Source organism: Gregarina niphandrodes, assembly GCF_000223845.1.
Source record: "Gregarina niphandrodes unplaced genomic scaffold scaffold00006, whole genome shotgun sequence".
In the NCBI taxonomy this organism is placed as follows: Eukaryota; Apicomplexa; class Conoidasida; order Eugregarinorida; family Gregarinidae; genus Gregarina; species Gregarina niphandrodes.
The window spans coordinates 89,982-114,263 of NW_011645777.1; the positions used below are offsets into that span (position 1 = coordinate 89,982).

General features: G+C 53.5%; 15 protein-coding genes across 15 annotated transcripts; 8 read left to right on the forward strand and 7 right to left on the reverse strand.

Annotated features, from left to right (window-relative positions):
* Window positions 1-7: 7 nt before the first annotated feature.
* On the reverse strand, window positions 8-1,154 carry GNI_042970 (GTPase; the record flags this gene model as incomplete). Its single annotated transcript, XM_011131217.1, has 1 exon — window positions 8-1,154. A coding segment is annotated over one exon (1,147 nt), but the record flags the coding sequence as incomplete, so codon positions are not given.
* A 229-nt stretch (window positions 1,155-1,383) lies between these two features.
* On the forward strand, window positions 1,384-1,791 carry GNI_042980 (hypothetical protein; the record flags this gene model as incomplete). Its single annotated transcript, XM_011131218.1, has 1 exon — window positions 1,384-1,791. One exon carries the CDS (start codon window positions 1,384-1,386, stop codon window positions 1,789-1,791), a length of 408 nt encoding a protein of 135 aa, XP_011129520.1.
* A 365-nt stretch (window positions 1,792-2,156) lies between these two features.
* Window positions 2,157-2,996, forward strand: GNI_042990 (PT repeat protein; the record flags this gene model as incomplete). Its single annotated transcript, XM_011131219.1, has 1 exon — window positions 2,157-2,996. The coding sequence occupies one exon, from the start codon at window positions 2,157-2,159 to the stop codon at window positions 2,994-2,996; it is 840 nt and encodes a 279-aa protein (XP_011129521.1).
* A 26-nt stretch (window positions 2,997-3,022) lies between these two features.
* On the reverse strand, window positions 3,023-3,632 carry GNI_043000 (transport particle (TRAPP) component; the record flags this gene model as incomplete). The annotated part of the gene is made up of 2 exons (XM_011131220.1): window positions 3,023-3,136; window positions 3,198-3,632. The coding sequence occupies 2 exons, from the start codon at window positions 3,630-3,632 to the stop codon at window positions 3,023-3,025; spliced, it is 549 nt and encodes a 182-aa protein (XP_011129522.1).
* A 263-nt stretch (window positions 3,633-3,895) lies between these two features.
* GNI_043010 (hypothetical protein) lies at window positions 3,896-4,633 on the forward strand (the record flags this gene model as incomplete). The annotated part of the gene is made up of 1 exon (XM_011131221.1): window positions 3,896-4,633. One exon carries the CDS (start codon window positions 3,896-3,898, stop codon window positions 4,631-4,633), a length of 738 nt encoding a protein of 245 aa, XP_011129523.1.
* Window positions 4,634-5,037: 404 nt separating this feature from the next.
* On the reverse strand, window positions 5,038-5,379 carry GNI_043020 (hypothetical protein; the record flags this gene model as incomplete). Its single annotated transcript, XM_011131222.1, has 1 exon — window positions 5,038-5,379. The coding sequence occupies one exon, from the start codon at window positions 5,377-5,379 to the stop codon at window positions 5,038-5,040; it is 342 nt and encodes a 113-aa protein (XP_011129524.1).
* A 496-nt stretch (window positions 5,380-5,875) lies between these two features.
* Window positions 5,876-6,169, forward strand: GNI_043030 (hypothetical protein; the record flags this gene model as incomplete). The annotated part of the gene is made up of 1 exon (XM_011131223.1): window positions 5,876-6,169. The coding sequence occupies one exon, from the start codon at window positions 5,876-5,878 to the stop codon at window positions 6,167-6,169; it is 294 nt and encodes a 97-aa protein (XP_011129525.1).
* Window positions 6,170-6,227: 58 nt separating this feature from the next.
* On the reverse strand, window positions 6,228-8,153 carry GNI_043040 (putative transmembrane protein; the record flags this gene model as incomplete). Its single annotated transcript, XM_011131224.1, has 1 exon — window positions 6,228-8,153. The coding sequence occupies one exon, from the start codon at window positions 8,151-8,153 to the stop codon at window positions 6,228-6,230; it is 1,926 nt and encodes a 641-aa protein (XP_011129526.1).
* A 492-nt stretch (window positions 8,154-8,645) lies between these two features.
* GNI_043050 (ribosomal protein L19) lies at window positions 8,646-9,333 on the reverse strand (the record flags this gene model as incomplete). Its single annotated transcript, XM_011131225.1, has 2 exons — window positions 8,646-9,209; window positions 9,325-9,333. The coding sequence occupies 2 exons, from the start codon at window positions 9,331-9,333 to the stop codon at window positions 8,646-8,648; spliced, it is 573 nt and encodes a 190-aa protein (XP_011129527.1).
* Window positions 9,334-9,523: 190 nt separating this feature from the next.
* GNI_043060 (dolichol-phosphate mannosyltransferase) lies at window positions 9,524-10,610 on the forward strand (the record flags this gene model as incomplete). Its single annotated transcript, XM_011131226.1, has 3 exons — window positions 9,524-9,627; window positions 9,849-10,465; window positions 10,552-10,610. 3 exons carry the CDS (start codon window positions 9,524-9,526, stop codon window positions 10,608-10,610), a joined length of 780 nt encoding a protein of 259 aa, XP_011129528.1.
* Window positions 10,611-10,625: 15 nt separating this feature from the next.
* GNI_043070 (putative SNF2 helicase) lies at window positions 10,626-13,557 on the forward strand (the record flags this gene model as incomplete). The annotated part of the gene is made up of 3 exons (XM_011131227.1): window positions 10,626-10,704; window positions 10,742-10,927; window positions 10,979-13,557. 3 exons carry the CDS (start codon window positions 10,626-10,628, stop codon window positions 13,555-13,557), a joined length of 2,844 nt encoding a protein of 947 aa, XP_011129529.1.
* Window positions 13,558-13,897: 340 nt separating this feature from the next.
* Window positions 13,898-20,132, forward strand: GNI_043080 (protein kinase domain protein; the record flags this gene model as incomplete). The annotated part of the gene is made up of 2 exons (XM_011131228.1): window positions 13,898-17,643; window positions 17,822-20,132. The coding sequence occupies 2 exons, from the start codon at window positions 13,898-13,900 to the stop codon at window positions 20,130-20,132; spliced, it is 6,057 nt and encodes a 2,018-aa protein (XP_011129530.1).
* Window positions 20,133-20,704: 572 nt separating this feature from the next.
* Window positions 20,705-22,048, reverse strand: GNI_043090 (Noc2p family protein; the record flags this gene model as incomplete). The annotated part of the gene is made up of 1 exon (XM_011131229.1): window positions 20,705-22,048. The coding sequence occupies one exon, from the start codon at window positions 22,046-22,048 to the stop codon at window positions 20,705-20,707; it is 1,344 nt and encodes a 447-aa protein (XP_011129531.1).
* Window positions 22,049-22,098: 50 nt separating this feature from the next.
* On the forward strand, window positions 22,099-22,782 carry GNI_043100 (hypothetical protein; the record flags this gene model as incomplete). Its single annotated transcript, XM_011131230.1, has 2 exons — window positions 22,099-22,371; window positions 22,459-22,782. 2 exons carry the CDS (start codon window positions 22,099-22,101, stop codon window positions 22,780-22,782), a joined length of 597 nt encoding a protein of 198 aa, XP_011129532.1.
* An 830-nt stretch (window positions 22,783-23,612) lies between these two features.
* On the reverse strand, window positions 23,613-24,251 carry GNI_043110 (hypothetical protein; the record flags this gene model as incomplete). Its single annotated transcript, XM_011131231.1, has 1 exon — window positions 23,613-24,251. The coding sequence occupies one exon, from the start codon at window positions 24,249-24,251 to the stop codon at window positions 23,613-23,615; it is 639 nt and encodes a 212-aa protein (XP_011129533.1).
* Between the last annotated feature and the right edge of the window lie 31 nt (window positions 24,252-24,282).

Genomic DNA, 24,282 nt, shown 5'->3' on the forward strand with positions numbered 1-24,282 from the left:
ATTCTACGCTGATTCGCTGACAGATAGTCCGCCTTATTCAGACACAAGATAACCTTCTTATCATAACTCTCAATCAACTTCTCCAATGCACCAGATCGATATATCAGAGGATTACGTGAGTCAACAATTTCCAATACAATATCTGATCTCTCAATTGTTCTCCACAACTGTTTCCAGTACTCCAAATTCTTCTCGTAAGGCGCAATTACTACCTTCTCCTCCAACTCACACTCACTCAGTCCCCGTCGCCACTCAGTAAACGAACGCAATTCCTCCCTCTGCAAATCTGACGCACACAATAATGGACCGAAATTTACGACCTTCGCAAAATAATGGTAGAACGCCGAATATATAACACGTATATCTTCACACTTCTGTAATGCAGCAATAATCTCTTCATGACCTAGCTCGTTTTCCTTCTCGTCCTTGTTGTTCGATCGAAGACAGACCGGTTCCTGAAACAAATCAATCGGTGGCAGTAAGATACCATCTTCACTACCATCTTCACTGCTGGCTCTCTTGAAGTCATCCTTGCTGCCATCGTCATTGCTATCATCACCATGATTATCATCACCATGGTTATCATCATCATGGTTATCATCACCATGGTTATCATCCTCATCCGATGAAGCGGCGTTAGGGTCATGGTCGTTGTAAAGCATGGGTTCGGTAGGTTGCCTTTCAAATTCAGTAAGGAACTTGCCGAAGTATTGTGCAAAGGTAAGAACTCTGTTAAGGGGGTCGAGGAATCTAAATGGCCTGATAGGAAGGTCGAACTGCCTGTTATGAGATGTCTGGCTTGCCTGCAATCCTTCCGTCCTAACTTTGACAACGGTGGCGGTAGCCGTGTCGAGTAAACTACCGTCCCGGTTACAGATGACCAGCGGAGCCGCATTGGCGTTATGCTGTTGAAGAGTTGTGGCTATGTAGTCTTCCAAATCGTTCATTTCCAACGCGGAAACTCCCGCATCTCGGTCTATAAAATCCAAGATAGTCAACTTCTTCTCACTCTCTCCTTGAGTCAATAACCGAGATATATCCGGTTTAAGAAAGGCGATGCCGCCATTCACATCAGTACTTCGCTTCTGTAGACTCTTGCCAAAGCCCCCACCCTTCTGATGTTTTTTCAGTGCCGACTTGCGACCGCTCGGCATTTTTAATTGACCCAATAACTTCGTCACTCCCTGAAACCTTACTTCCTACGAACTAATGCTATACCACGACTTAGGAGTGAAAGCTACCTAGGAGTGCGTCAGAACGGCTGTCTCTGAGGACAAATTCTATATGACTGTCTGTGCATGCATGTTTAACTACACGGACTGTGCATGTTTATCTTGGGGGTTAACTACACGGGGGTGGTACTCAACCGGATTAATATTAGTCATGGAGGATGAGGCGAGAATCCAACTCACTAACGTGCTGGCGGAAATAAGCAAACTTAGAGAAAGGGCCACAGAAACAAGAACAAAACAAGGGGGCGTCATATCCAATTATGATGCTCTTCGGCTCAATAGACAATTCAACAAGCTCTTGAAACGAGCTGAAGAATTCGCGAAGAAAGCCAACGTTACCTTGCCGGAAAAAACAGAGCAAGTACTCGTAACCATCAAGACTCCTCCTTTCCCAAACAAAATAAAACAGGTTGAAGTCCAGGCAGATGGAACTTCCAAAGGAATCAACTCAAGCAATTTCTGTGAACGGAAATTGCAACGACTAAGATCGGATGGTAATCTACATCGGGCTGCTACATGCAATAGTGAATTGGATTGGATTTGCTCCCTGCGAGGATAGTGCGGAGCGCGTTTCCGGTCCTTAGCACACACGTGTGCTGCATGTCATGTTCTCGAAAAATTTGTTAGTTCTTTTTCTTGCATACGGCTACATTCAAGTTGACGGTTCATCCAGAAGCGGTAAATACTTACGACATACACTTGGAGTAAATTTCTTAGGACGAGATTCCTCTTTGGATAACATAGCAATACATGGAATTCCCAAAACAGGTTCAGCCATAAAATCAGAATTAGTAACACAAAGTACCCTCCACGTCTCGCTTCCCCTCCACGCTTAGCTTCCTCCTCCAGGCTTCAATTTTAGATTTGAAACATGATTCGCAATCCATCAAGCCTTTAGTGAATAGGTTACGGCGCTACGAAGACATGGCTGCGAAACTTGGTTTGGTTGATTCAGTGTTTTTTACGGAACCTGCGATACTGAACAATTGGGAAGATCTAATGCGCCGGACAGAGAGATTGTATTATATGTTGAATGGTGACAAGTCAAACGGGGTTTTGTCGTCCAAGGCTAATAAAATACGATTAGCATCTTTCCTGGAACGGAAGACTAAGCACAAGCCTCTGGATCCTGTTTCCGCATTCCTCGGTGATAACACATTTCTCGGAGAAGAACATGATTCTGACTCCTTGATGTCAAGCAGTGATTCATCGACGGGCAAGCCGACGGGCAAGCCGACGGGCAAGCCGACGGGCAAGCCGACGGGCAAACCCAAGAGCAAATCTAAGGCTGATAGCCAAGTCGCATCTTTCGCCGAGATTGGTTCATCCACGGAAGGTGACAGCCCGAACACGGGGAGTTCGAAGAAGGGAAATTCGAGCAAAAAAAGTTCGGGCGATGGTGAATCAGCACAGGATGATGCGTCAGCAAAGGACGCAAAATCAATGGGTAGCTTCAGTTCGAAAGTAGCTGGCACAAACGCAGGCCAGCGGTTGAAAACGGAGGTGGGGTGGACGCCTGAGGATACATCATCAGGTGATTCATCATCGTTCCAGGCAGCTTTGCAGAGCTTGGGGTTACGGAACGCGCAGGTCTTGATTGACGATGAGTTGGGAGGCGACGTTAAAGATTTGGAGGACATGGCAGCGACATTAGAGTCGAGCAAGCTCCGTGAAATCCGGACAGTCGAATCCGACCCGAACAATGACAAGATACTCATGACCATCTTAGCTCAAATGAACAAGACTTCCAGCAAGAAAGAATAGCTATTTATTCGAGCAAGAATAGCTAGTTAACCTGTCATCTTGGTTTCGCGATTGAGAGCTTCAGGGAAAAACTTTATCAGGAAAGTCACCGTCCGGTCCTTAGGATCTGGATTCAACGTGTGTGCCGTCACCGTTGCAGGCTACCGTTGCAGATTCATGCCGAAGGGAGCTGTGGAGGGGTGGTGGGATTTGTTGTCTTACAAACTCAGCATCACAAAGAATGCCTTCGATAATTCCCGCGGCGAAGGCCCCGTAGTCGATGAAGGAATCGCCTCGGGGTTCATGGCAGTACTTGGTAAGCATAAACTTGTGGTCAGTCAGCATATAGTCGTTTTGATTATCGCCACACTTGAACAGGTCGCCTTGTCGACCAAACAGGATGCGCCAACACTGCTGGGAGATGAAAGACAAAATATTAACCACTTTAATCTCCCTCTTCAGCTTGTCGCGGAAGGTCAAAAGAAGCAGTACTCGACTGCCGATACGATGTCCTATCTCGTACTGCTTTTCCATAGGATTTGAACTAGCCATGCAGTATTGCAGGATCGAACCAAACATGTAGTGCACAGAACTAGAGCTTATCTCACTCCTGGGCTTCTTCGACAACGGGTGATCCAACAACTGATTCTCCTCCATTCTTTTTCACAATTTTCCCTCATCCTACCCGTTCGCCCTTCCAAAAGCCGTTCGCAAATGCCTTTTTGCAGACCCAATTGTGGGCCTGGCAGAACGAGCCGGCTGTTGCTGGACTGGTGTGCTGATCCCCCTGTTGACATTCGGGCATCTCCCGATCCCGATACGGCCCATTGTCTCTTGTGTGGCTCATTGACAATCATGGTTTCAGTGTTCTACGCTTTCGGCTCATCCGGCCGGCTGGGCTAATTTGTAAAATTGGCGGGATGGGTCGTAATTTGAACTACGATTTAGAGCTGAGACTGATGCTGCAGCCGACATTACGTATAGCTGGCTTTGCGACGGAGGACCCATCGGCCACGATACGTGGTGAGCTGCTAGGTCTGGAAGTATCACCGGGTGTAGTTGAGGTGTCCAACTGCTATGCGTTCCGGTCCAATGTGGTTGTACAGACGCCGACGGACGGCAGCAGCCTGGAGGCCGCAGAAGAAAAGCTCAAAAAGGAGGCGGAAAAGTACCAGAGCAAGATGAGGGACTTGCTGGAATACGTCGACTGTGACCCACAACCCATTGGCATCTGGGTCACCAACAATAGTAACCATAAAGATATATTGGAAGAGCTCTGGGACCGCTGCCACACTTATGACCCTAACTCGGTGCTTCTTTCATTCGACTCATATCTCGCCACCATAGGCAGGATGCCATTCAAGGCCTTTCTGCTATCGCCCCAATGGTTCAGCCTACGCCATCAACTCGAAACCGGGGAGCTCGACAAGGCCCAGTTCACCAAAAAGGTCAACGAACTTGACAACAAGGACCTACTCACCCCCATCAAGGTCACACTTCTCTCATCAGCATATACCGACGCCATCAAGATGCTCTGCGCACCCTCACTCGAACACAGAGTTGCCAGGGATCTCGTCGTCCAAGAGGCGCTGATGGAGTCCCGAGAACGCGAACTCGCACAGCTAGCCATCCAAGTTGACCTAGCCAACAACAACTAGCTTTTCTTCTTCATCTAGACCCGTCTTCTTCATCTAGACCCACACAACACCTCACATGCGAGGGAGGTGCATATCATGAAATTTGGGGTATTGCTGGCGTGGGCTGGCATGGCCCATGCCCAACCGGCCTGTTCAGGCTACACCGCTTGGTCTTCGAGCTCCGTCCAATGCCCCTCCGGACAGGTGGCATACAACGGCGCTTTGTACAGCTGCACGTCCGGCACGTCACCAGACAAACTGACTGGTCTCTGGAACAAGGTGGGTGAGTGTAGCACGGGTGGAAACACCGACGGAAAAACGTGTAAGTGCAATTGCTCTGCAGATGGCGAGGACGAACTGCCTTACTGCACATAAAAAGGACACTTTTTATACAAGTGACGCGATGCATGTCATAGAAAAGGCGCCTATTTTTTGTCATCCTTGATCAATCCTAGTATCTTGGCTCTCAATCGCATGATGTCAAGCTGGACCTGCGCTGTATTCTCATCCCGGACCATCTCATTCAGCTCAAATTCACTATAATCATGAAGATATATCCGGGCCTGCTCGCTCAAGGTCGGCAGCATTTGAATTAACGCGTGACATAGCTCGCCCGGCGTATGGTGCATGTACACCTGAGGGTGGTCGGGGTCTGTAAAGTCAACCGCCACATTATATATCGTAAAATCATTGAAGTACCGCTGCAGCTCAGCCGAAGTATTTATCTCCCGGATGTTGCAGAATGCTCCTCCCAATTTCACAACCATTCCCGGATAATGTGCCAGTTCACCCGACAATTAGTAAAATCTTTAAATGTGATGTCCTCGAAAGATCAAGTCTCCAGATCCGTAGCTAACTGCTCTCTCTCCGTATAATCTTTTTCCAATATCCACTGCAACCGCATGGCTTGACTCTTTGTATAACATACTTACCGAATCAATGTTCCGTGAGTAGTATATTAATCCTGCCTCAATTGCAAAGTCCTCGTACGTCCAGGTTCGTCTAATGACCAGTTGTCATTAGTTTGGAGACCACTCTTACGAAATTAAATGCTTGCAAACGCGCGCGCACGCGTGTGCGCTGCGACGATGGATATTGAATCGGCCGTATTTTACGATGCCTTGGAGGCTCATGACTCACAATCCGACCATCAAAAGCGGCTGCGTCCGGAAAGCCCCGATATTTGTTACTGTTTTAAGCGGCAATACCTCATGCCTCGGAATAGGATCGGGATAGCACATTTTGTAAAATCCTCAATCAGCGATGAAGCGCGCCGTGGCGATCAAACAGCTACCCCTGGAAGCGATGGATAAGCTTCGAGGTGTTATGAAACGAACTTCCAGCAAGCCCTTCTCCAAACGTCAGCGAGGAAACACCTGTTTGGTGGACACAAGTATATTGGCGAATACCGTGAATCACACCGGAGCACCGGAAACCTTCAAGTACATTTGGATTAACGAAAACCGGGAGCTACCAACATACGACAAGCTACGGAAATGGCAGGAAGCCGGACGCAGAAACGGGTTTTGCGATGTTCTCAGAGATCTTTGTTCGTAGGGATCTTTTTTTTGCGACAAACACACGATAGATGTGCTATAAACACAAGATAGATGTGTTATAAACACAAAGCAACACATGCCGTAAGTAGTGCTATTTTAAGGAGTACAGCTAGGTAGAGTAAAATACGAGGAGATAGATTAAGGAAGCCGAATCTGTAGCCGGATAGAGAGGGTGGTAGTGCAACAACAATGAGGGAATAGTCTGCGGCTCCCACCACAAGAAGTTTCTCATCAGTGATCGTAGCAGCGGTGATTGGTAAGCTGTTGCTGTCTCTCTCTATGGTGGTAATAGTGCTTAGGTCTCTGAGACTCAAGATAGAGAACCTCTGGTTCCCGCATAAAGCTATGACGTCCTGGTCATAGGTAAGAGCAGAAACTGATTCCAGGTGCTTCAGGTATCGCGTCCGAAAAGGTTCCTTTGACCAAGCGAACATAGTCCTGTTCATATTTGCATTCATCTTCATGACGACTGCTGTTTTGGGCCGGTCCGTGTCCATCCCGACAACTACAATTTCGTAGGTGTCGGTTGTCAGTTGCCCATCTGCGTAGTTACCGCGTCGCCAAGTCGCCCCCACAGGGGCTTTTCCAACAGGGTTACTAGCACCCATTGGGTTGTTAGCACCCATTAGGCTACTAGTAGTACCCACAGGATTACTAGCACCAAGATTGTTAGGATTACTCGGACCTAGAGGGTTACTAGCAGCCAGAGAGTTGCCCATGCCCGAAAGGTAGCCGTCTGTCATAGGCTTGGAGTCGCCTGCGGACTTGCCCTTCCGGACTCGTGTTACGAGTAGGTATCGAGGTCGTAGGTGGTTGCTCGGGAGTTCGCACTCGTGGAGTGGGTACCAGTGGTTGGCGTTGCTGTTGAGTAATACTGGCGCGACAATTCCCGGAGCGCATGTAGCGGTCTCCAGCATGAACTGGCTGCCTTCCTCAGGCTGTGCAGAGTATACCAAAAGTTTCCCACGGTTTGTCATGACAACCAGTAGAGCGCCATCATCAGCGAATTGGAAGTCCACGACTTGTTTATTTTTGGTCTTGCCGATCAGGTGCAGTCCGTCCATGCGTCCGTACCCATACGAATAGACACACAATTGCCCGTCTTCACACAACACCGCAATCTTATTGTGGCACAATCGTGTTTGCGAAACCAGCAGCTTGTTCTTCTGTCGAATTGACTGCTCAATGATTTTGTGAGCACCCAACAAGGTTAACGAGGCCCCGGTGGGGTCCACCGTCGCCGAAGAGGTACTGAACGACGACTTCTCCACACCCCGCCGTGTCTCCACACCCGACCATGTCTCCACACCCGGCCGTGTTTCCTCACCCGGCCGTGTTTCCTCACCCGGCCGTGTCTCCACACCCGGCCGTGTCTCCTCACCCGGCCGTGTCTCCTCACCCGGCCGTGTCGCTGGCGGAATCTCCAGAGGGTTGGCGGGCAGTTTGCCACCAGCCGAAACCAGAGCAGTGAGTTCCGACCGTTCCAAGACAACTCCTGCCTGGAACAGGTGCAGGATGCCTCCCACGCCGCCGCTTATCAAATGGGAGCCGGGATCCGCTGCCAGACCCCATAAGGCATAGGGTGTCAATGATGCTAAAACCCGCATTCCAAGAGAGTTGAGCCGCTCGGCGCCGCGCGGGTCATGAGAGCCTGAATTGAACACATGCATATTGAATCCCGCCAATTTGCCGGAAGAGGTTCTCTCATTTGTTGAGGTCTCGCCGGCATTCCAAGTCTTGCCGGAAGTCCAAGTCTTGCCGGAAGTCCAAGTCTTGCCGGAAGTCCAAGTCTTGCCGGAAGTCCAAGTCTTGCCGGAAGTCCAAGTCTTGCCGGAAGTCCAAGTCTTGCCGGCGGTCCAAGCCCAAGTTTTGGGAGCCGAGTTGATGGTTTCTACCAGCCGGGAATGGTACAAGTGCACGATGGCACACTGGTCCGGAATGCCGTAGCTTAAGCCGCCTCCACCGCCGGAGACGGCGACCATATTATTCCCAAGTGAAGCCACGCCATGTACGGGAAAATCTGTGAAGAAGGTCTTGGTCGCCTTCCGGAAGCCGCTGTAGATCCAGTCAAGAAGCACCAGAGTACTGCTGAATAACACCACTACCGTCACACACGTGGAAGCCAGATCAACGTTGTTGGCCGCCATCAGACCTGCTGGAATCCCAACCGTTAGCAGAATGACGAACTCGCTGGTCTTTAACAGTGGTAATCCAAGCCAAGATTGCAGCCATCCACCCAGTACTCCACCCGCCGTGTGACTAGGCAGCGCAGGTAAGTCGTGCAACTGGATCCTGATCGCTCCCGCATCTCGCACCATGCTTCAAATGTATTACTCTGTATGTCACGTAAAACTCTGTGTAATGAAGAACCCTCTGTGTGGTTACCACGTGCAGAACTTTTACCACGTGTTATTACCCCGCGGCCTGCGGTAGCCCTGGCGGCGTGAGAGGTGGTCGCTGGTTGGTTGAAAAAATTACTCCTGGGTGGCGGCGAGGGCGGCAGCTTCCTTCTTGGCCAGTTTCTCCTTACGAGCGGCAGCACGGGCAAGACGTGCTTCACGTTGTTCGGCAAGAAGCTTCTCCTTGTTCTGAGCGTTCTTGGCGTCCCAGAGGGCCTCTACGAGGACCTTCTTGTTACGGAATTGGTTGCCCTTAGCTTTGAGGTAGAACTGGTGATATGTGTGACAGTCAATGACCTTCTGTGCACGGTACTTGCGGAGTACACGACGGAGAAGTCGGATACGACGGATCCATTGCGACTTGAATGAGCAACGGGCATTACGTGTTCCCTTTCTCTTACCCAGACCCATGTGGCGACCCTTTCTCTTCGCCTCCCGGTATACTCGGCAGCGGTAACGACTATTGCCTTTAACCGCCTTCTTCAAGATCGCACCACGTCCAATCAGCGAACGAACCTGCGCACGAGAACCTGCTTCCTGCAACACCGTAGCACGAGAGGCAGACGGGTCCAAGAACACACGGTTCTTGCCGCACTTCAACACAGCAGCGGCTAGCCTCTTTGTAGCGCGGAGATTTGTCTACAATACAATACATCTCCTAGAGAACACTCGCTAGAAAGTCCCGCACAGGGGTACGCCTCCTCATGTTGCGAAGGGTCATTCAGGCGGGACGTGCCGTGAAAAAGATACTTACAGCGACCATGGGGAACCTACAGCCACAAAATCGCGCCCAAAAAAAACGAGGCAAAACGGAATTGCTACTCACTCACGGGTAGCAGCCACGAAACAATGAAGGGGCTGGCTGGCTGGCTCTCAAACACACCCGTAGAACCAAGCAGTTTATTGCCACACCCACTGAAACACACTTGTCTTTTTTCGTCACGTAAAAACTCATGATACCTTCACCGCCTACTTACACAGTACTAGTAGCCACATATAATGAAGCAGAGAATTTACCCATCCTAGTGGACCAAATTGTCGAAGCATTCAAAACAGCGTAATGTCCACACCATCTATGGCCGTCTGGGATTTTTTCCCGCCGTCTAGGAGTCACCACTGTCTGCTTCCCTGGGGGAACCCTAAGGCGAGAGCCTTAAGGCGAGTACTGGTCTCCCCCTTCAATCCCCTGAATCCCCCCCTTCAATCCCCCTTCAATCCCCTTCAATCACCTGCCGGTTTTGTTGCGTCGCTTTGGTTTACTGCCGTGTATGCCCTAAGGCAAATAAGCCGCACCAAACAATCCGTCAACGTAACTAGGTTGTTTAGTCAGGAGCCTAGTTACGAAATATTGATAGTGGATGACAACTCTCCCGATGGAACGGCCAAAGTGTTTGAAGAGCTTGATATCAAGGTATTTCCCGAGGTGGAGATGAGTATTGTGAAGCGCTCCGGTAAATTGGGTCTTGGAACAGCGTATATAGCGGGTTTGGAAAAGGTGCGTGGAAGCTTCGTTATAATACTGGATGCAGACTTATCGCATCAGCCGCGGCACATTGTGGAAATGATCAAGAAGCAGAAGGAAGGTGACTACGATATAGTTTCGGGTACGCGATATTCTAATGGTGGAGGTGTTATAGGCTGGCCACTGAAAAGACGACTTATCTCATGCCTCAGCAACCAACTGGTCGCCGCCTTATTCTCTCCACCAGCCACGGATGTTACCGGTAGCTTCAGACTTTATCGAAGGGACGTACTTAAAAGGATATGCCAAGAAATGAACAGCGTTGGATATTCTTTCCAATGCGAGGCAATCTTGAGAGCTACCAAAATGCAAGCTAAAATCGCCAACGTACCCATCGAGTTTGTCGACAGAGTTTATGGCGACTCATGCTTCAGTACACACACACTTAGACACACACTTAGACACACACACACTTGGACGCGCACTTGGACGCGCACTTAGACACTTGTTCTTTCGTAGACTTCAACGAGGCGCAATCCTTTTTGGTCAACTTGGCTAAACTAGTGTGGACATTGTGAATGATTTTTATATGAATGCCAACAGTATCTTTAACAGAACAATTTAGAATCAACACCAGCGTATGGGATACCTTACATGACTACCAAAAAGTAGGTTAGGAGATATGTGAGCACCATAAGATATTAGGTAGGTGTGAAGTGGCTTCTGAATAACTACATAGGAGATAAAGGCTCATTACTAGCGGACGAGATGGGTTTAGGAAAGACCTTACAGGCCATTGCGTTAATTGCGGCGCTTCTTGACTCCGGTTCAGTAGCGTTAACAGACAGATGGGATGCGTTAATGCAAGGAATTACTGTAGCAGATTGCACGGGAGGTGACGAGTGCATGGCAGCTAGATGTGGCCGCCCTCTAGAAGGGACTGTAGAAGGATTAATTCGGGAAGCCCGATGTTGCCATGTCGTTTACAAGGAGATGAGCGCGCACTTGAAGTTATTTTCAGAGTATGCAATCCTTGTGATGTGTCCTGCTACGTTGCTGATTCAGTGGCAACAGGAGATAGAGCACTTCTATCCGCCATTGAAATCCAACGTGTACATGATCACCTCTGGTGAGGCGTTAACAAAATATCTAACAAAACATCGACAAGCAGACGCGGTACAGGTTGGTGGTAGTCGACGCTTGGATGACCTAAGGTATGATGGTGGTATATATCTAACGACCTATGAGTTCTTGAGGAGGCACCAGGCCCGTTTCCGGAAGGTTCCGTTTGCTCTCGGAGTCCTGGACGAAGGACATAAGCTGAAGAACCCCAACTCGCAATTGACGTTGGCGGTTAAATCAATGGATATCAGAAACAGGGTTGTCTTGTCGGGTACCCCACTTCAAAATGACCTGACGGAATTTTGGAGCTTAATCGACTTTGTCCATCCCGGTCTACTGGGCACGCTACCTACATTCAAGAAGTATTTTGTGTTTCCCATCGACCGCGCCGGCAAGAACTACGTCGCAGATGATGAACGGCAAAAGAGCCGTGAATGTATCAGTCTTTTGAAACAACTCGTCCTACCCCACTTGTTCAGGAGAACCAAGGGACAGGTCAAACTCCACCTACCAGAAAAGACGGAAAGGGTACTGCTATGTCCCCTCACGCTGGCTCAGTATCAAGTGTACTGCGCGTTCCTAACCATCCACAAGGTTTCTGAACAAATGGCCCAAGCATATGCCAGGAGTAAAGGCAATCCTTTCGGGGCCGGCAACTCGATTACCAAAGCTCTAGCTTACCTATCCATGCTCATTAAGCTATGCAACCATCCAGATCTCATTCTGCGCACCGTCGGAAAGCCAGCAGATTATGGCAACGTTGAAAGGTCAGGAAAATTAAAGATTCTAATTCAACTGCTTAAAACCTGGAAGAAAGGAGGACATAGGACCTTAATATTCAGCCAGAGAATTCAAACACTGAACATTATCGAACGACACCTTATCACCCTCAACGCTTCTGCGGCTGTTCCGAATTCTGCCCAAGATAGCGCCGCGCACACACGTGTGCTGCCAGCAGCTGCGCCATTCAAATATTACCGGATCGATGGAACTGTACCGGTAAAGCAGCGGATACCATTGATAGATGATTTTAACGAGAATAATTCAGTTTTCTGCATGCTCTTGACCACGCGAGTTGGCGGTCTGGGTATCAATTTGACCGGAGCAGATCGCGTCGTCATCTTTGACCCCGATTGGAATCCGAGTGTTGACGCCCAAGCTCAAGAAAGATGTTGGCGCATCGGCCAAAAGAACAGCGATGTAAAGGTCTATCGTCTCATTTGCCAAAACACCATTGAGGAGAAAATATACAAACGCCAAATATACAAGAGTCACATAGCTAACAGGATTTTGAAGAATGAGGACGACAAAGTATTCAAGCCAAACGATTTCATAGAAATGTTCGCACATCCCCCCCAGCCTGCCAACTCCGGTTCTCAGGCGCCGCTACCGGGTGACTTGCTTCAGAAATTTGTTCAGGCGTTGAAGAGACCGGACATTTTCGCGGATTATGGAAAGGAGGACAAGGAAGAGCCGCTGGAAAGGGACTCGGTGTCCATGCTACCGGACGAGCCGTGTCCGTCGAACTCACTGTCGCCCGTGGACCAATCCCCTGCTACGCCTAGTGAGATGGCCCCAGCTACCCCACTCCTTACTCCGCCTGGGACCTTCGCGCACTCGGCTAGTGGGGAGGAAGCGTCTGGTGACCCTGTGTCCTCGATCTCATCCTCCACACTTGTGGGTTTGCCGGGAGATGCTCCCAGTCTCCCAACAGCGGGTGAAATTGACGAAGAAGTGTCTGGTGTTCAGGTGCTGGACGAGGCAGAGCTGGAACGTGAAATAAGAGCCAAGAGAAAAGTTTCCAAAAGAGGGAGCAGTGAGCCGGGGAGCAGTGGGTCGAGAAGCGACAAGAAGAAAAGGAAGCTGGACGAGGAGGAGGAAGGCTTGCTGCCTGACGACGACACTGCGGCGTTGGCTACAGTTGCGCGCCAGGAGTCGAGCAGCACTGGAGAGGTGTCCGACGACGGGGAGGGCGAGACCGGCGGCGAAGAGGACCTTCTGAAGGAGCTGTGCTCGGCGGGCACTATCAACTCGGTGGAGGAGCACGAGCGACTGGTGAACGAGTCGATTGTCATCCGGCTGACTTCAGAGAACCGTGCGAGCTACGCCTACAAAGCCTATGGCGCGCTCGTCACGAGCAGAAGAGACCGAGACGCGCACTCCTGGAACGTACCCACTTGGACCGGCCGTCACGGCCAGGCCGGCAAGCCGATCCACCTCAACCTGGCCACGTTGTCCATGAGCATGAAGGAAGAGCGGATTGGCAAGTGCATTGGTAATTTTGTTCCGCTTCGCCTCAACGACACGCAACGCAAATTATTCGTCAAAGTAAGGCCCGGTGGGAAGCAGGTCGTTGGTGGGAACACGGGGTGGAGACGGCTAGTCGCATGTGTTTGCCTTTAGTTGTGTTGCTATCTTTACGGCGCGGGCGAAGCGGGCGTGAGTACCGGCTCACTGCTTGCGGAGTTCGGGCCGCTGGTTCCGGAGCAGGATAGCGTGATGTTTAAGGAGTGGTTGAGTGTCCTGGGTTCGAAGGACAAGGCCGTGAAGCCTGTGACGTGGCGACTAAGTGCGGGGGTCCGGGAGGAGTTGGAGGGGCGCCTGCAAGAGAACATTGCCGCTGCGTATGGACTTGAGGAGGTGTCCGGCTGCCGGGAGGAGGTCTCCGGGGACGAGTCTGGGGTTGAGGAGTCGGATGAAGAAGGCGCGTGGCTGTGAGGGGGATTGTGTTTTTAAAAATCGGATGGGACGAAAGGGACGAGGCGGCCGGAGAGGTGCAGTAGGCGCGTTCAAGCGATCTAAAGTGCCTAATTTTGGTTCGTCAAAAATGCCCACTCGGGAAACTGATTGTATTGGGGAACGAGCTATGCGGTGTCCCGCGACTAATGAGACGAAGGAAGATGACCGTACGGAAGACTTTGACGATGAGTTGCCGTTGATAATTCAGGAGTTCGACGAGGATGAGGAGGACGCGGAAACGGCTTCCGGTAGTGCACCGCAAGACTCGTTCCGGGATGCGGGGAGCCGGAGCCGAGACGCGTCGGTCGGAAGTAGAGACGTGTCCGCGGGAAGCCGAGACGCTCTTTTTTCGGTAGTGCACCGCAGGACTCCTTCCGGCCGCGTGGGCAACCCGACAAGCTGCGGCCGAGCAGGCAGAGAAAATCCATGGAGTGGATTGGAACAACGCGATTCTGGACGCAGCGGGTCAGAAATGGGCAGCGCGAAGAGATACGGAGTCCAGCAAGTCGGAACGCAGCGAGTCGGAACCCAGCGGGTGCGGGACCAGGCGGCCGACGCACCTGAGCAGGACCTGTCCGGGTCCCAAGAGGCCGCGTTTGCGGAGGAGGTCGGAAGCATCGTCTCTAGCGTTTCCGACCTGGCCGGCGACCAGGAACACGGCTTGACCCCCGGCTACAACGTGGAAGCCGGCGGCTACCACGCCTCCTATCCGGAGTGCGACGAGTTGAGCCAAAAGGAAGAGTTGAGCCAACAGGAAGAGCTGAGCCAACAGGAAGAGCTGAGTCAACAGGAAGAGCTGAGTCAACAGGAGGAGCTGAGCCAACAGGAGCAGTTGAGCCAACAGGAAGAGTTGAGCCAACAGGATCAGTTGAGCCAACAGGAAGAGCTGAGTCAACAGGGGGACTTGAGCGAGCAGGAGTGGCCGGACAAAGCCTGCACCCAGGCGGGCGGCAACGGGGAGCCTCCGAGTCGGGACAACACAGCAGAGCGGCCGCTGGCGGGGGACGACTCGATATTCGGTTCGGCGAGTAACTTGGTGGTGCCGAGTTCGTCGGATCTTTTGTCTGCGTCGTCTGACGCGCTGCCGTATGCTAGCTCGCTCTCGTCGTCGCGAGATGGCGGGCGGGCGACGGCGGCGGCTGGGGAGGGTTGTGCGGCAGCAGCGGACGAATGCGAGATTGAGTCGCTGGAGTGTTTTGGATCGCCGGAATTGTTGTTGGATGAGATGACACCGCAGGTGTCGCGTACCTGCGAGGATGGGAGGGCGGTGGAGTGTGAGGCGAGTCTTAGTGGTGCACAGTCGCCAACGGAGCCTCAGTCGCCGACAGTGCTTTCGGGTTCCTCGAGTCGGCCGCGGCGAGCGTTGGGTTACGCTTCCGATGAGGACACGGCGCCGTCGAGCGACCCGATGCTTGCGCCCGCGGACGCCGCGGCTACGCTTGCGTTGCTTGACGCTGCGCCGCTGGACGGCGTCTTCCTTCGCAGTGCAGTCCCCGAGATGGAGACGCATACACTCGAAAGCGCACGCGAAACGCACCCCTGGGTCGTCACGCAGGTCGGTGCTGCCTGTCCTCGTGTGGAGCCCGAACCGGAGCTTGAACTCGAACGCGGGCTCTCCGGACCTCCGGATCGCGGACTCTCCGGACCCCCGGAACGCAGTCTCTCCGACCACAGCGAGCGCCTCTCCGCCCGCGGCGTCTCCGCAGAAACGCCGCTCCTACAACGCCCGCCCCTCATGCCCAGCGCTGCGCACATCGGCTTCCCACAATCCGGCTCCGTCCAGTCCGCTTCCGGTGGCAGCGCCGCCGCCGCCGCAGGTAGCGCCGTGGCCCGCGACGGCGCGACCACCGTGACCCTCGACCGCCCCGCGCCGGCCGCGAGCTTCACACACGTGCGCGAACAACTGCTCCAGAAAGAGTGCCTCCCGCGGATCCAATATGGAGACGGCGTCTTCCGAGAAGGCGACAGCGCTTTCCGGGACACGGGGGCCTTCCGGGACGGCAGTGGCTACCGGAGCGTGGAGCGAGGCGCGAGTGCAGCGTCCTCTGGCGGATCGGTGCCCAGCGCGGTGTACCTGCCGGCCTCGTACTTCGCGGTGGGGTCGACATTAAGTCACAAGCCGACGCTTTCGTGCTCGGCGATTGCGACGCCTGTCGCGCGGGAGGTGGGCGCAACGCGGCACACAATTGCGCGACTGGGTGACGGAGCCGCGCCTCCGAGCTACACGTTGTCTGCCTCGCCGCTGAAGGCTTACCAGGACGCGAAAATGCGGCGAGAGGGCTTCGTCGGAGGCTCCATCGGGAGCTCCATCGGGGGCTCGATCGGAGGCTCGATTTCCCCCGCTGCCTCCGCGGCTATGTACCCTTCGCCGAGTCTGTACGACGCCAGGCGCTCGGCCAGCTACTCCTCTGTCGGCACGCCCCCGACGGCTTACTCAGCGGCCCCGACGGCGTACCCAACGGCCAGCACCGCCTATACTGGAGCCACCACCACGTATAGTAGCGGCGCCTACCCCACGACCACGGCCACCGGCTACCCAGGGGCCACCACCAGCTACCCAGGGGCTACCACCACCTATACTGGGGCCACCACTAGCTACCCAGGGGCTACCACCAGCTACCCAGGGGCTACCACCACCTATACTGGGGCCGCCACCACCTACCCGACAGCCACCTATACTAGGGCCACGACCAGTTACCAAGGTCACCGCCCGACCTCGTCCCACGCAGCAGGCACTGGCGGAACCTACACCAGTCCTGTCGGTCGAAGTTTGCTCGGCGGGGCGTCTGGCTACTCGCCGAGTCACGCGTATCTAACGAGCAGTCCGGGGTACGTGGTGAGCAGCTCGGGGTACGGGGCAATCCATCCTGGACACCTGACGGCCAGTCCGGGACACCTGACAACCGCTCCAGGGTACGTGAGGACTAGTCCCGGATATGGGACGACTAGTTCGGGGTACGGAGCTCTAAGTCCGGGGCACCTGACGAGCAGTTCGGGGCACCTGACGAGCAGTTCGGGGCACCTGACGAGCAGTTCGGGGTACATGACTAGTCCGGGGTATGGAACGGAGTATGTGGCGGGTAACCCCAGTGCAGGATATGCGGCTGGCTATTCCACGTATGTGGCTAATCCCGGTTATGCATCCGGCTATTACACCGGCAGCGGATTCTCGCCGTACACGACCGGGTACTCTCAAGTGCAGTCGACCGGCCTGACTCAGCACCCCAGCAGTTTGGGCTCCACGAAGCTGGGGGCGACATACAGCTCTCTCGAAGTTCCCGGCAGCACCGTGAAGTACCACTTCAATTATTCGCCGGGCATGTCCGCTACAGCTGGCACAGTTGCGGGTGCTACTGGCACAGTTGCGGGTGCTACTGGCACAGTTGCGGGTGCTACTGGCACAGTTGCGGCTGTCGCTGGCACAACCGCGGCTGCCGCTAGCACAACCGCGGCTGCCGCTAGCACAACCGCGGCTGCAGCGACTGGCTCAGCGACTGGTACCGCAATTGGCGAAGCGCTGCCTGGTAGTGTTTCGGACGCTGGTAAGAATGAAGAGGCGGCAGAGGAGGAGGTGTCTGCGTCGCCGGCGGGCGACTCCTCCTCGACAGCGAAGGAGGAGTCGGTTGGGGCGTGGAAGCAGCAGCGGCGTTCGGCGTCCTTGGACCGGTTTGCGGCGGACGAGTCGTGTGTTATTAGCACGGTCTCGAAGCGGCGCATGCTGAAGCCCCGCCGGTTGCTCTTTAGCGCCATGTGTGGGGGCCCGCTGCGGTGAATATTTTTTATGATCGACGCGAGGAAACGCCGTCCGAAAAGCCGCAACTCAGATCCAGACAAGTACCCGCCAGCCCCGCGCCAGTTACGGCCCCTGCACACGTGTGCACACACGCGCACGCGCGAGTGTGTTGTTCACGTTTTGTTTTGTTATTAGGTTTCCTCATGGTACGATAACGTCGTACAAAGTGCTAGATCTATTAGGTGAGGGGTCGTCATCGAAGGTATTTAAGTGTATACGTCGGAATCGGCTTTACGCGGTGAAGTTTCTGCGGAAGACGCGTTTGGCGAACAACCACGCGCTGCGGCGTTTGCTGAGTAGCGAGTTGCAGGTGCACGCTTTGTTGCGTGGACATCCGTACGTATGCAGTCTTAAGGGCTGTTTTCAGGACCAGCGGTGTCTGTACTACGTTTACGACTTCATGCGCGGGCCGACGTTGTTCGAGTTGGTTACGCGGTTGGGTTGTGTGCGAGGGCCGCCGGTGGTGCCGTTGCCACTGGTCAAGATGTGGACGTGTCAGCTAATCGCGTTGTTGCGCACATTCATGGTGCATAACTGCGTCCACCGTGACATAAAGGCGGAGAACCTGATGATTGAGCTTGGTGACATCAAGATCATCGACTTCGCCTCCGCCACGGTGACCAACGAGGCTCGGAGCGACCACCGCAGCACAGGCGTCCTGGATTACCGAGGTCTGGACACCCGCGATCGAGGTCTGGACCGTGGCCTGGACACCCGCGATCGAGGTCTGGACGTCCGTGGCCTGGATGGTCGTGACCGCGACCGGGAGCGTGACCGCGACCGGGAGCGTGACCGCGACCGGGAGCGTGACCGCGACAGAGGTTTGGACAGCCGAGGGGGAGACCATGTGGTGGACTACCGGAGTGGGCGCAGTGGCGGTGGAGGACGCCGGAGTGAATATGTAAAAGGTTCACATGGTGGGGGGAGGGGGGAAGGTGAGGGGGAAGACGAGTTGGTTGGTACGCCGGTATACTGGTCGCCCGAGGTAGTGATGGAGCGGTTGTATGGAGACCGAGTAGAGGCTCGTCCATTTGCGGGTGATATATGGGCAGTGGGTTGTGTGTTGGTGTTTATGATAACGGGAGTGTTACCATTCCAGGGCGGTAGTACGGATGAGGTATTAGATGCGATTGTGAAGTACAAGAAGGGACAGTATCTGTTGGATCTGAAGAGCGAATTGCGTGTTGAAGGTGACATGCTCGATCTGTGCTATCGTTTGTTGCACCCCAGCCCGGAAGTGCGGGAGAGGTTTATCCTGGAGGACCCGCTCGAACATGCCGCATTCCGTGGCATGCCACTATACTGTCCCGCCGATGTAGATCCCTTCAGTCTCGAACGATCCATCATCTCCTTCTTCGGCACTCGAGGCCAATCCGAGGACACCTCCAGCATGGAACTCACTCCAAATGTCGGCGAGGCCTTCAGCGGCCGCCTCATCTCCGAAGTACCCGAAACGCCGCCACCGCGAAAGGCGGGACGCAACCGACCTGCAGCCACCACCGGCAGCACCGCCGCCACCACACGTGGACTAGACTCCGTAGGCGCCGTGGGAGGCGGCGCACTCGACTATGTCGATACCGCTGCCACCACGCAACTCGCCGATGAAACCGAACCCGCAGCGGAACTCATTTCCCGCGAACCAGATACATACGGCCAGCGTACCAGCCGTCCTCCGCGTTATATCAAGGAATGGATCGCCTTACGTCGAGCACTCGACGCCCAGGACGTTAAAGAGAACCACTCCGCTCCCCGTTCCGCAGAGTCCGGTGGCGGCGGCGGGGCCGCCGCACCGGCGGAGCCGGCGAAGCCGGCGCCGCAAAGGTCCAATACGCCCCCCACACCTCCGCCGCCGCGTTGGTTGGTGGCATTGAGCGCCGAGGCTGCCGTTTCGCGTGTGGTCGCAAAGGTCGAAGGACTTCTAGCGATCATCAACGGCCCCGCTGAAGACCTCGTCGAATCCTGTGGCGTCCGCGTCTGGGGCGCACTGTTGGTCAAACTAGGTCAGCCTGAGCCGCCGCGGCGAAGCTCCGTTGTTCAAGACGACTCCTGGAGTTGTTGCTCTAAACTGCTCTTTGTGAAAAGTCCTGCCAAACTGACCGACCGTAGCGGCCGAGACGGGGTCAGTGCCCGAGACGGGCGTAGCGGTAGCGGCCGTGGTCGCGGGACGGTTCGCGGTAGCGGTGACGCCAGGAGCAGAGAAGAGGAAGAGAGTTTCGCCGCTTACGGCATCCTCTGTGGCCACAACACCTTGGCCATCGTGAAAGAGGACCCGCATGAGGCACTGACTTTCGAACCCGTGACCCGCCTCCACTACCTGCAGGCAAAGATCGTGCACTGGACCTCCAGCGGGCCCACCTCCCTCATCCTTAAGGGAGAAAATCTCGACATAGAAATCGATGCTGGCACGGTCCAGAACAAGAAGTCCTGGCTGGCTGGACTACGATAACCCGAGGGGTAACCTCCAAGGGAAGGGAAGGGTAATTTACGGCCCACCCCTCGGAAAATAGCTCTCAGAAAGCAACCGTCGAGCGGTAACCCCCTCGGGCAAGCCTGGCACAGGATCGGAAGTCGAAACAGATCAGAAGTAACTGGCCAGAAGTAATTTGCGCGTGCCCATTGAGGTGACTCCGGTGAGCACGCGTGTGTGTATTTGTGCTAGCCGGTCAGACAGGTAAAGGAAGACCGGAAAGTTAGTCAGGTCATTATTAAAATTAGGCGTTGTACTAGAAGAGCGGAGGCCCCCCGGGGGTTATTGAGGCGAGAAGGCAGATGATAAGGCTGATTTGGACGTTAGTCCAAAATCGCGCACTAAGAGCACGACATGGTCGACAGCGAGACTCTGCGCGATGTTTCTGATTTGCGGACGCGGTCGACGTTACGCCATTCTTGTCTCACCGCCGGCAAGACTCATGTTCTAATCGTTTTTGTTTCCCAAAAATCTTCAAGATTTGAACGCTATATGATGGCTGGCCTCGTGCGCTAAATTTCTCTGTACTACACGGGCCGCTGTATACTCCGCTATATGCTCGCGGTCGTGGTCTGTGTGGGTGCGTCTCTCGGTGGGAAACAGAGCCTTGATGATTTGTTCCGTTTCGTGAACAGAGGTTCGATGCCCCAAGAGCGGCGTTGTTTGGCGTTGAACACTTCAATGCGGGCGCTGAGCAGTGTGGGGTCAAGGTCTGCCCTGGCGGTCTCGATTTGCTTGCTGGCGGTCTCTATGGCGTGACCCAAAGTTTTCAGAGTTTGGGCCACCTTGGAGGCGAGCTGTTTTCTGTCGGCTATTCGGGCGAGTCTTTTCAACTGTGAGTGGAAGACGATGGCCGTTTCGCAAAAGGAAGGGTGAAGGTGGAGGAGATGGACGTATGCGATGAGGAGGGACACGGCAGCGTTTAAGGTCTCCAGCTCGTGCGTCTTATCGATAGTCTTGTTGTCGACAGCTTTCTTGTCCACGGAGTTGCCGTAGAGTTTGATGGACGACGTGCGCAGGATGGTGGTCGTGGCGGCGGTGGGTTGTGCAATGACTCGTGGTTGTTCCTTGACACTGGGCAGTTGGGCCAGGGCGAGGTACGTGAGACGAATGACGGGCACGCCTAGCGGCACGAGTTTGTCTGTAGCCGCCGAGAGCCTGACGAGTCGCTGTCCTATCTCACAGGCGAACTTGGTCCCAACTGGGTGATGGGATACGGCCAATAGGAGGTTGAGATACACGGCCGCAACACTTGACGCACACTTCTCCAATGGGTTGCGTAACAAACCTTCCGATTCCAACTGCTGCACAACTTGCTCTAACACAATAAGCCAACGCCATGACAGCAATAACTCTGTTGCCATCGCCAAATCTACCGACTCTTCGAACAACGGAAACTCGTGTGCGGCATACCAACGCAATGTCAACAAAACCAACGGTCGCAAGCACGCGAATAATTCCCTGACATTCCTCTCCGACCAAACGCGACCCACTACTACCACAGAGTCCAACTGCGTCAGTGACGAACCTGTCCCTGTGGAGAGCATTAGAGTCGGTGTAAAATACGACTTGGATTGGTCAGCCGTCATGGATTGGTCAGCCGTCATGTCCGCTGCCAGTTGTTCCTCAGCCGGACTATCGAGGTTCAGTTTCATATCCAAGAGTGCCTTCGGGATAGCTGCTTTACTGTCCCACAGATGATGTAATACCAAATCAGTATCGACCACGTCCTCTGCGCCGTACTTCAACCATTCCTCATCGTCCACCGCCGCCAGCGCTTCTGACAAGCTATTTTCCGGTACCTCCGCAACCTGCTTCAGGCCTCGGCCAACCTTCTCCGGTTGCTTATTCCGGTTCTTTAGTTTCCACGACTTCAGTGGAACCCGACGACCCATTTTTTTTACTCATGCTCCCGGGTCCAGGACGGGGAAAAAAAGTTACCGGTATGAAGACCGATATGAAAACTACATCCATGACCCCACGAATGAAAGGACCCGAGGTATCTACAGAATTGAAATTCGGTACCACAGGACAGCACACTCAAGAACAACATAATTCCATGACCCCTAATGCCATGACTCCAGAGGCCTGCAAATCAGAACACGTTTTGGCCACAGAGGAAGACGATGAAAAGGATCATCAGATTCTCTTGCATACTTTTCAAAAACAGTCCAATGGAAGGATGTCCAACACCTTGAAAGAAATGTTGCAATCTAGAGTACTTTCTCTACTCCCGTCACAAACATATCTTTCCTGCATTTGTCGTTAGTGATTGATGCCCCTTCACTATCACCCATCCCGGTAGGCCATGATGATGAAGGAGTATAAAGAGCTAGAAGCCAACATCCGATCTGAGGAAGCTGACCTGTTGTCCTATAGCGAGCTCATGGCCGTGAATTATAGAAGTGTCTTTGACCAAATCAAGGTAATGTGTCCCGACGTATTCGAAGAAGACGACCCGATGCCAGAAGCGCTGGCGATCAACCGTGAGAAGGTGCCCTGGTTAGACTGTCTCCATCGGGATAACGTCTTCACGCCGCCTACCATGGCATGCTCCCAAGCCCAACCGACTAGCGATGGTAACCAAAGTACTGCGGCGAACACTCCAATAAATTTCAAAGCTGGCTGACCAGAGCTGGCTGACCAGAGCTGGCTGGCCAGAACTGGCTGACCAGAGCTGGCTGGCCAGATGTGGCTGGCCAGATGTGGCTGGCCAGATGTGGCAGAACATATGAAGCGGTGGTGTGGTTCAATGGTTTAGTGGAAGCGCTTGACATCTCTAGGTTCGTCGATCGATTCTCGTCAGTGGTTCGGAGGAACTTAGCAGGCCATGGAGAAGAGAGTTAGGAGTTGGTGCGCGTCTTTGTCTATTCGCTCGTGTGATAGTTTCCAGTTGTAAGGCTCCGTCGTGACCGAAAACTGGTCCAGCTTGGGAGGCCATTGTGGTCTTAGTTGTTGTAGCAGTGTGAAGGGCTGGTTCGATGGTGACGATGTGCGTGGGTGGTAGTTCCTGTTGCGCGGGTCTGTTAAGACGGCCGTCATGAAGATGATCGCCTTGAAGCCATCCTCCGGCAAGAGGGTCACCACCCACTAAGTCGTTGTTGTTTTCCGTGATGTCATGTGCGCGAATGTGGGTGTCATATTTCGGGAGGAGTGTTTCACGTAAACCGGAATCCTGGTGGTCGAGTAGGTCATATACCGCAAACATTATTGCGAGACAACCCGTTGTCAGCCATGTGACAAAAAATACCATTGGCAAAATACATTCCATTAAACACTGCAGATCTTCATCATGATAATCACGCAATGGAACCCGAGGCCATAATCCCCAACACAATTCCCCCATTCTACCTGCACCTGCACCACCGTTGGCCCAACCTGATAGATGTCACGGAAGGAAGGAAGGAAGGTAGGTTACCAAATCCCGGATAGTTACGGAATCCGGGATAGCTTAGTGGTTCATTGACGCTTGGCGCAGATTGCGTCAATACTTTCGGCATCCAATAACTCTCGCAACAAACACGTCAAATAACACCCTCGGGGAAGTGTGCAGGAGAAAAGCAAAGCGCCTTCCCCTTCGTCGTCAACTCCAGTCATCACCTCGTTACCAGTCATCACCTCGTCAGCCCCTTGGTCGGTAGCCATTACACCTTGGTCATTGTTAATTTGTGGATTATTTTTCGCCTGTTGGTCATTGACTTCCTCATTTTGACGAACTTGCACGTCTTGACGAACTTGCACGTCTTGAGAAACACGCTCGTCCTTGTCCCGGTCGATTGATCGGTCGATTGATCGGTCGATTGATCGGTCGATTGATCGGTCGATGTTAGCCTTAGGTGTGATGATCTTCAGTCCGTCTGTGAAGTCATCCATGTGTGCTATATCTCGATTAAGGAGTCGGTCCAAGTCGCTAGCGAGTAGAGGGGTGAAGTTGGGGACGGGGTGATCAATGATTCGGTAGTGGACATGTTTAGGCTTCACCAAAACCTTACGCGGCATCCCCATGAGTCTGGCGATACGGTGCTGACCATGCTCCAAGTCGGCTAGAGTGACTCCTGGAATTAGGAGACTAACTTTCTCCTCGTAGAACTTCAACATGTTGGGGGGTAGTTGAGCACCCTCGCCGAAC